General features: G+C 38.6%; 1 protein-coding gene across 1 annotated transcript in view; it reads right to left on the bottom strand.

The window, feature by feature from the left end:
• Positions 1 to 1,444: 1,444 nt before the first annotated feature.
• The window catches only part of LOC109956014 (natural resistance-associated macrophage protein 2-like), a 9,916-nt gene continuing 2,544 nt past the window's right edge, over positions 1,445 to 8,816 (bottom strand). Inside the window, 13 exon segments of the mRNA XM_020592775.1 lie at positions 1,445 to 2,043; positions 2,613 to 2,766; positions 3,373 to 3,446; positions 3,615 to 3,764; positions 3,891 to 4,010; positions 5,222 to 5,308; positions 5,430 to 5,588; positions 5,808 to 5,963; positions 6,077 to 6,144; positions 6,239 to 6,309; positions 6,395 to 6,501; positions 6,616 to 6,735; positions 7,254 to 7,373. Coding sequence (XP_020448431.1) covers positions 1,936 to 2,043; positions 2,613 to 2,766; positions 3,373 to 3,446; positions 3,615 to 3,764; positions 3,891 to 4,010; positions 5,222 to 5,308; positions 5,430 to 5,588; positions 5,808 to 5,963; positions 6,077 to 6,144; positions 6,239 to 6,309; positions 6,395 to 6,501; positions 6,616 to 6,735; positions 7,254 to 7,373 — 1,494 coding nt within the window. The 3' untranslated portion in view covers positions 1,445 to 1,935.

Genomic DNA, 8,816 nt, shown 5'->3' with positions numbered 1-8,816 from the left:
GAGTTTTTCCTCCCCACTGTCGCCAAGTGCTTGCTCAAGGGGGATTTGTTGGGTTTTCCCTATGTAATAATAGTGATAACACTAAGGTCTAGACCTTACTTTGTAAAGTGTCCTGAGATGACTTTTGTTGTGATTTGGCGCTATACAAATAAAATTTGATTTGATTTGATTCAGTAGTACACTGGTACTGGAAAGGGGGAAACTTTCATAATGTTTTGTTTTTTTTAATTAAAAATATTCATTTTTGAAAAAGAATTATTTAATGAACATGTTTTCTTGTTAGTTGAGGTTTTAGATCACTGATATCCTCCATCAGTCTCCAAAGCGCAACAACTGCACAGAATGTGTCCTCACAAAGACAGTAAGAAACACAAGCTGAGCTATTTCAGTAACATTTTATAAAATGATGGCTACCGTAAAATCCAGACTATTGAGCGCACCTGACTATAAGCCACACCCACTAAATTTAAGAAGAATAAAAAATTTTGTACATATACAGTGGGGCAAAAAAGTATTTAGTCCGCCACCAATTGTGCAAGTTCTCCCACTTAAAAAGATGAGGGGCCTGTAATTTACATCATAGGTACAAGATCACTGATGATGGGGTGGAAACATCATGCTTTGGGGCTGTTTTTCTGCAAAGGGACCAGGACGACTGATCCATGTAAAGGAAAGGATGAATGGGGCCATGTATCGTGTATAGAAAACCTTTGCAGGGAGTTGAAAGTCCGTGTTGCCCAGCGACAGGCCCAAAACATCACTGCTCTAGAGGAGATCTGCATGGAGGAATGGGCCAAAATACCAGCAAAAGTGTGTGCAAACCTTGTGAAGACTTACAGAAAACGTTTGACCTCTGTCATTTCCAACAAAGGGTATATAACAAAGTATTGAGATGAACTTTTGGTATTGACCAAATACTTATTTTCCACCATAATTTGCAAATAAATTCTTTAAAAATCAGACAATGTGATTTTCTGGATTTGTTTTTCTCATTCTGTCTCTCATAGTTGAAGTATACCTATGATGTAAATTACAGGCCTCTCTCATCTTTTTAAGTGGGAGAACTTGCACAATTGGTGGCTGACTAAATACTTTTTTGCCCCACTGTATAGACCGCACTTGTCTATAAGCCGCAGGTGTCCATGTTTTAACATGAGATATTTACAGAGAAAGATGTTACACATTTTTTACTTTTAATTTAATAAATGCTTTTTCCGAACAGTTCCTGTAACAGGGATGGTTAACAAAATCGTCTCACCATCGATTCATTGATGCCAAGCTTACATGCAGCAGCTCTATTTCCTTCTTCGACAGCCAGATTGATCGCCTTTAACTGGAAAGCTGCATCATATGCATTTCTTTGTGCGTTTTCCATGATAAGGGTGTGTGCATGAAGTACAAAATGACTGATCTGAAGAATTTAGTGTGAGTGCATTTGATTTAATTCGAACAGTTTCATTGGTCCACTGTGACCTGTTCGGTAATTTCATTGGTCTGATGTGACGAGGCTAAATGTATTGGCGGCATGAGGCATGAAGGTCGTTAGCCCGTAAAAATCCATAAATTAGCCGCATCATTGTTTAAGCCGCAAAGTTCAAAGCTTGTGAAAAAAGTAGCGGCTTATAGTCCAGATTTTACGGTAGTTAGGTGAATTACCGAGTTGCTGTATAAATCACTCATGTCACACTTTACAAGCAAAGGTAAATGCGGTCGTCATCTTTGAGGATTTTAACAATTATTGATTTGTATGAAGGCCACTAATACTGTGCTGGTGGAGTATTAATACGTTTGGTTGGGGACCTGATACCCAGCCCTACACAGAATAACATGTGACACTGACAGATCCTACATGATCTTGAAAAGTCCTGGTTGTGTACAGGGCTCAGGTTCTCCAAGAGGAAAGAGGAATGCTGGCGGTTACTGTCTTGTTCAGCTCTAGGAGTCGTACTCTTACTACTCCTCTATGAGCAGAGCGGGTTGTCTTCTTACCCTGCTGCCAAAGTCCAGGCAGGAAACCCCCAGAGCAATCAGACAGTGCCATGCCTGTAGACAGTGAGAAAGAGCGAGAAGTTAAGACGACGATGTCTGTGCACAACTTTATGCACATAGCATATAGTTTTCAATAAATCAAAATCATGAAAATATTATTTGATCTTTTTAAACACAGAAACCTGACCAATTAATCACAACTATGATAATTTATAACAATTATAAAACATACAGAGAAGAAAACATGTTTTTACATATTTTCTTCTTGGTATGTTTTATAATTGTCACTACTTATTATTTATACCAGTCAGTTTATAAGGATTAAAACACAGACCGATGATGTACATTGCCGTAAATCTGCCTTTAATTTGTGTCTTTAATCTTGGATCATTGGAATTTTATTAAATATGAAGTTTTAATATATTGAGAATAGTTGTCTGACCGGTATCTGAATTGCTTGCATTCAGGCCCACACTTGTCAGAACCTTGCCGAACGTGTTGTCACAATTATAAATTCATTTACTATTTTAAAATATACATATACACTGAAAAAACACACAAGCTTAAACTAGCTCAAGCTGGCAAAATGTCTGCGATTTGAATGTAAAGTTGCAGTAACTCACCAGGTAAACTATAAAGCACAGATACGCTACGGAGAGGAGAGCAGCGAGAACGTAGAATAGCACACTGTTCAGCGACGTCACGTAAACCACCACAAAGTACATATTGATTGCACAAACCACCAGGATGACGATGCCGCCGGATATCTTCCACCCCCTGAAGTAAACAAAGAGTAAACAAAGACACTTTATTAGGCCATTGAGAAATTATGTGTTTTCTCAAACTGAATATACTCCAGGATATTGCAAATGATGTTACGCAGGTTCGATTTCAGTTCCTAGTTTCAGTTACACAACTGGAGCCTGTCTAAACAAAACATAGCTGCTCTAGAATTTGGTTATTTGTCTATACTGTATGACAGGAAAAAAAAAAAATCTGTAAACGTCCAAGTTAAAAACACAAACTTATCTGAAACAAACTGCATTTAATTAGTTAGTGAGGAACTACACACAGAGCTCTACCACAACAGATTCTCAGGATTCTCTCGGTTAGTTTTATATCTGCCTAAAAAGAACAAAATTAAATAAATTATTCCTTGGCCTTCATCTTATCTGTCCCCTAAATTCTGAGATATCCTGTAGTGGAAGCAGAAGCTGTAGCATTGAGGACTGTACTAACTGATGTTTTTGTCTGACATATGCTAGTTATTTATGTGTTACATGGCCAGGTACACTTGTGACAGACAGACAAAATGGGTTAAAGCCTTGTTGATATAGGTCATCATTCTCAGTGAACAACATAAAATGTAAACATTTCACTTACAATCCGTTTGCAAAGTCATTCATTATGGACGTCAGGCTGGTGAAGGTCAGAATGGGGATCAAAGCAAATGGAAGCTGTTGCATGGAAAGAGAATTCATACTGAGTATTTTACAGTATCATGTATTACACAACAGGAACAGTACAAGAAGGCTAGGTGTCAAAATCCTGGTCTGTGGATTGTGTGAGAGCAAGAACTTCTGACAGAATTCATTGTGAGAGCTTTCTGGATAACTGAGCCAGACCTGCATGCTCTGAAGCACGTTGAGGAAGTCGTTCATCCCTGTCAGATGCTGAACATCTTGAAAAATGGCCACCAGCAGGGTAGGTGTGATGGCGATGGAGCGGGTTAGGACCACCCGTGCAAAACGGGACCACCGGAGGTTCAGGAAACCCTTAGCAAACAGGAAAGCACAATGGTATACTGTACCTCTTTACTTTTTAGCCATATTCAGTTGCTTGACTACAACATAAAAAGTAATTAAACTATAGGTACATTTTTAGCCAACAGGCATTCTTACCTCCATGACAAACTGGCCTGAGTAAGTGCCTGTCATGGTGGAGCTCTGTCCAGCTGCCAGGATCCCGATGGCCCAGATGTAGAGGGCTGCCTGACCAAAGAAGCAGCCCAGGACCACCCCCTGAACAGACAACAAAGAATTAATGATCCTATTACCTATCTATAGTTGAAGATGGGTGAAATGGGACAGGGATATTTAATAATATTGGGCTGGAAATTTACAAAGCGACTGAGTAAAGAGAAGGTTCAGAATAATAGGTTGAGTCAGTTTAAGTGTATGTATATTTGGGGCACAGAGTTCTTTAAAGCCCATCCACACAGGTGTTTCCAATTTATCTGCCTGATTAAACCTCTTCTCGAGGCTCATGGAGTTCTCGACTGGAACTGACATTTTGTTCCATCTTTCACCATGGGACAACTTCCCTCTTTAATGCAAACCATTTCTGAAGCTGGAAATGCAAAGGTGCAACGTGAGATGACATTCCCTTCAGCGCCCAGCCAAAATAACTGGTAAGCACTGTGTGTACGTGCAGGGTGTTCTTCAGAAACTATAGACCTTTTCAGATATGCACTGGAACCCGGAAATTATCTAGACATTACCCAGAGGAGCTATACAGTATGTGAGAAAACAAATGTTCGAGTCAGTCGATGTGGACCTTAAGTGGACTTTACTCTGCCAGCTCCATAATACAAGGCCTGCATAATGTCTGAGTGAATAGAATTGAGTCCATCATATAGACTCAATTCAAAACAGCATCATATAGTCCGGGGTATTCACATGGAGATAGTAGGCATGTTGATGACTTCTATCATGTGACTGGCACAAAACTGGAAGAATCCAAACATCCAATGGTGAAAAAAAGGGCCATTTATATTGAAGACGGTATTTCTGTCATTACAATCCAAAGCTAAAACCATCAGACAAATTCAAGGAATGACGAGAGACTCGCTTGTTTATGACCAAATCACAAACCGGCTACGTGACTCCATTTTGTCCTGCCGCAACAGGTGAGAACATGTCTACATGGGTGTCTGCATGTCGCCTGCTGTGTGCCACATATGTGAAAGGGCAACTCTGGACAGTCTGCAGTTCATATGTGAAAACAGCTTATGTTATCTTTGTCAACAATGAATGGCCTTGTCCTTGTACTTCTACTTGTCTCTCTAATCATTATTTTATTCCCTCTTATTATTTTTTATGTGATTAATATTATATAGCTGGAGTCTGGTCCCAAAATCAGACTTGTGCATTTATCTGATATTAATGCGCACCATCTAATCTTCAATGGACTATTATGAATTTATTGTCGTCATAATAATGCCCATACATACCCCTTTGTAGATGTCCACCTGAAGTGTGTCGTTGTTGAGAGGGAAAAGATCAGTGTGAGGGCTGCCAGTTGCATTGCACTCACTATTCTGCAACCAGGACATGAGCAACAATACTAATCAGAAAACAAATTATTTCAGTGTGTTTCAAAAATGCCCAGCACAAGCTTCAGCAGTACAGAGTTATGGATTTTTAACACTGTATACCCACCACTTCAATATTGGTTTTATTGTAGAAGGCCTGAGCAAAGACAGCTACTACGAAGACGTTGATGAGAAAGGAGACAAAGAGAGCAAGCGATGACTCGATGAAGTAGTACTTGTTGGCCTCTTTAATCGCCTTCTTGTTTTTGCGATCGATTTCTCGAGACTGATACAAGAGGGAATAAAGAGAATAACAACTTTCATCAAACTTTCATACACAAAATTAACTGTGTATTAGATTTTTCATTCAGTAGTGCCTCCAAGACGATGTTACTGCTTTAGGATTTTAAAAAATGGCATCCATGCAGAGCAAGGAGAACCTAGTTTTGACTTTCTGTTAGGTGTGCATCTTGTTAATCTGCGTGTGACATCAAATGTTTCTAACCTTGACCAGCGCTGAGTGCAGATAAATGTTGTGTGGCATGATGACAGCACCTACGATTCCCACTGCCTGCTGCAGCTGTGCAGGCCCACAGCCAGCACAGTAGGGCATGAACATCCCCTTCAGTACATCCCCTTGGTTTGGATTTACCAGCACATACTACAGAAAGACATGAGAGTCAGGCAGGTCAGGGTGCCATGAACAGCTCTCTAATAACTGTGTGAGCTGTCAGCAAATGCTTGTCTTATATTTCAAATGTAAGGGAGTCTTACCTCGTAACCAAAGCTTAAAGCCATTACAGTGATGAGAAAGCCAAAAAAAGCCTCAAGTTTCCTCAGGCCTATGAAGAGAAAAATGTATCAACACTGAGATGTGCAGCTTCTCAAGTACTGACTGGATGATAGCAGTTGTAGCTACAGAAGAAAATCACATACCATATTTGTCTAAAAAGAGGAAGACAAATGTGTCTGTGATAGTGATGAGGACTCCTCCCCACAGTGGGATCCTGGTGGAGAAACAGCACACACACACACACACTGACACACTCTTTGAAATCTGTAAGAAATATTTGCAATCACTAAAGACGTTACCTGCCCATAGAGAGAAGGTTGAGAGCTATCGCACAGCCAATGACCTCCTGCATGTCTGAGCCAATAATTGCCAGTTCAATCATCAACCAAAGGATGATCCGCGGAAACTGAAAAACAAAATTATTAAGAAGATTTTATCAGTTAACAGAATATATTTCCCCTCAAGGTACCTATAGTTCACAGAGGTTATTCAACAAGGTATAATGAGAGTGTAGAAAAGCTCACCTATACTGGCTGTAGCAGACATCAGCCAAGTGCAACCCTGTGACAACCCCGAGGCGAGCAGCTAACCTCTGCAACAGCAGCCCAATGATGGTGGCTACAAGGAGCACCCATAGCAGCTGAAAATGGAAGACAAAAATCAGCACAAACTGCTTGATTTAGCAACATTTAAATAACGGCTGCCCATGTAAATTATGTAATGTTCATTTTGGACAATGTGATGGACTAAAGCTGACATTCAAAGCTGGTATTTCTTTGTCAACAATGCTGGCACTATTAAACATGGATAATGATGTCAGCAATATCCATAAGCCATTGCTTCCATGATGTATGCAGTAGATGCCTTTGCTTAGGGTATAAAAGCAAGAAAACGAAAAAAGGCATTTTACCTTCACAATAAAATGACTTTTAGACAAAAAGGAAACATATGTATCTTGATGAGGAGAACAAACAAAATTATATAGCAGTACTAGAATCACCTGCTGAATTTGGACTGTGGTTAAAACTGATTCCATTTCACTGTATTATGCTTCTCCTACATCCTCCCCGTTAACCTACCAGTCCACAGCAGCACAAACATGTTTTACCTTGCTGTCCAGCCTAACATTTATACGCAAGGCCATATACAGTATATCACCTTAAAACCAGCTACAGCTCCAGACTGCAGGTCAGACTCGATGTTCCCTGGATCCAAGTAAGCAATGCTCATCAAAAAGCCTGGTCCAGTGAAGGCCCAGAGTTTACGGAAACTGAACACCTGCAAAAAAAGACAACAGCATTTTATTTTTGATACTTACAGATATGTTGTAGTTTGTAGCAATTTGTAATTTAAAACATGACACATAATAAGAGAGGTATTTGGAATATATTAAATATGGTCATCAGAAATAATCATGGTAAGGACAATTATCCTCACTATTTTTTGGATGGTGATAAGATGGTTAATAAAATGGAGGATATAGTAAATAAATTCAATGACTTCTTTGTTAATGTGGGGCCTGAATTAGCAAAGAATATTTGTGACAATGATGTGTCCTATGGCACTATTGCTAATCTTATTGGAAAAAAAATCAGCATTCTATGTTCCTTAAACCAATTGAAGAAATGGAGGTTAGACATATAATTCATAAATGTGACAATAAGACATCGACTGACAGTGATGGAATAAGCATGACTATTATTAAATCGGTAATTGATGGTTGTTCTAAACTACTAACTTATATCTTTAATTTGTCCTTTCAATCAGGAAAATTTCCTAATAGTATGAAAATAGCAAAGGTTATTCCGCTTTATAAATCTGGAGATAGACATAATATTACAAATTATAGACCTATTTCTTTATTATCGCAATTCTCTAAAATCTTAGAAAAACTTTTTGATGCTAGACTAGATAAATTTTTGGACAAACATAAAATTTTAACTGAGAAGCAATATGGTTTCAGATCTAATAGATCCACAGCGCTTGCAATAACTGAATTTGTAGAAGGTGTTACTAGTGCCTGGGACAACAAGAAACAAACATTGGGGATTTTTATTGATTTTCAAAAGGCTTTTGATACTATTAACTTTGAAATTTTATTTGATAAATTAGAAAGGTATGGTATTAGAGGTTTGGTGTTGAAATGGATAAAAAGTTATTTGACCAACAGACGGCAATTTGTAAGTCTGGGCGAGCACCAATCAGATTTTCTGGATATAGTATGTGGAGTCCCACAGGGGTCAGTTTTGGGTCCTAAACTTTTCATACTGTATATTAATGATATATGCAATGTTTCTGAATTATTGAACTTTGTACTATTTGCTGATGATACTACTATATGGGCCTCTGGGGAAGACCTACAGCAACTTTTGGGTCTGATTACTGTGGAATTGAACAAGGTGAAGAAATTGTGTGACAGGAATAAGTTATCACTCAATCTGGACAAAACAAAATTCATGCTGTTTGGATATGGAAGATTAAAATCGTCAGATCCAAGTAAGGGTGGGGGATGCCAATATAGGAAGAGTTTACGAAACAAAATTTCTAGGCATAAATATTGATGATAAAATCTGTTGGAAACCTCATATTAAATATATACATAATAAATTGGCTAAAAGTATATCTATATTGGCAAGAGTTAAAAAATATTGTGGATCGGAAGTCACTCCATACTCTTTACTGCTCTATGTTTGTACCTTATTTGGACTACTGTGTTGAGTG

This window comes from Monopterus albus, unplaced genomic scaffold (genome assembly GCF_001952655.1).
Source record: "Monopterus albus unplaced genomic scaffold, M_albus_1.0 scaffold18.1, whole genome shotgun sequence".
Classification (NCBI taxonomy): Eukaryota; Metazoa; Chordata; class Actinopteri; order Synbranchiformes; family Synbranchidae; genus Monopterus; species Monopterus albus.
Note: the sequence above shows the minus strand (reverse complement) of the source record. Positions and strands in the feature narration are given on the sequence as shown.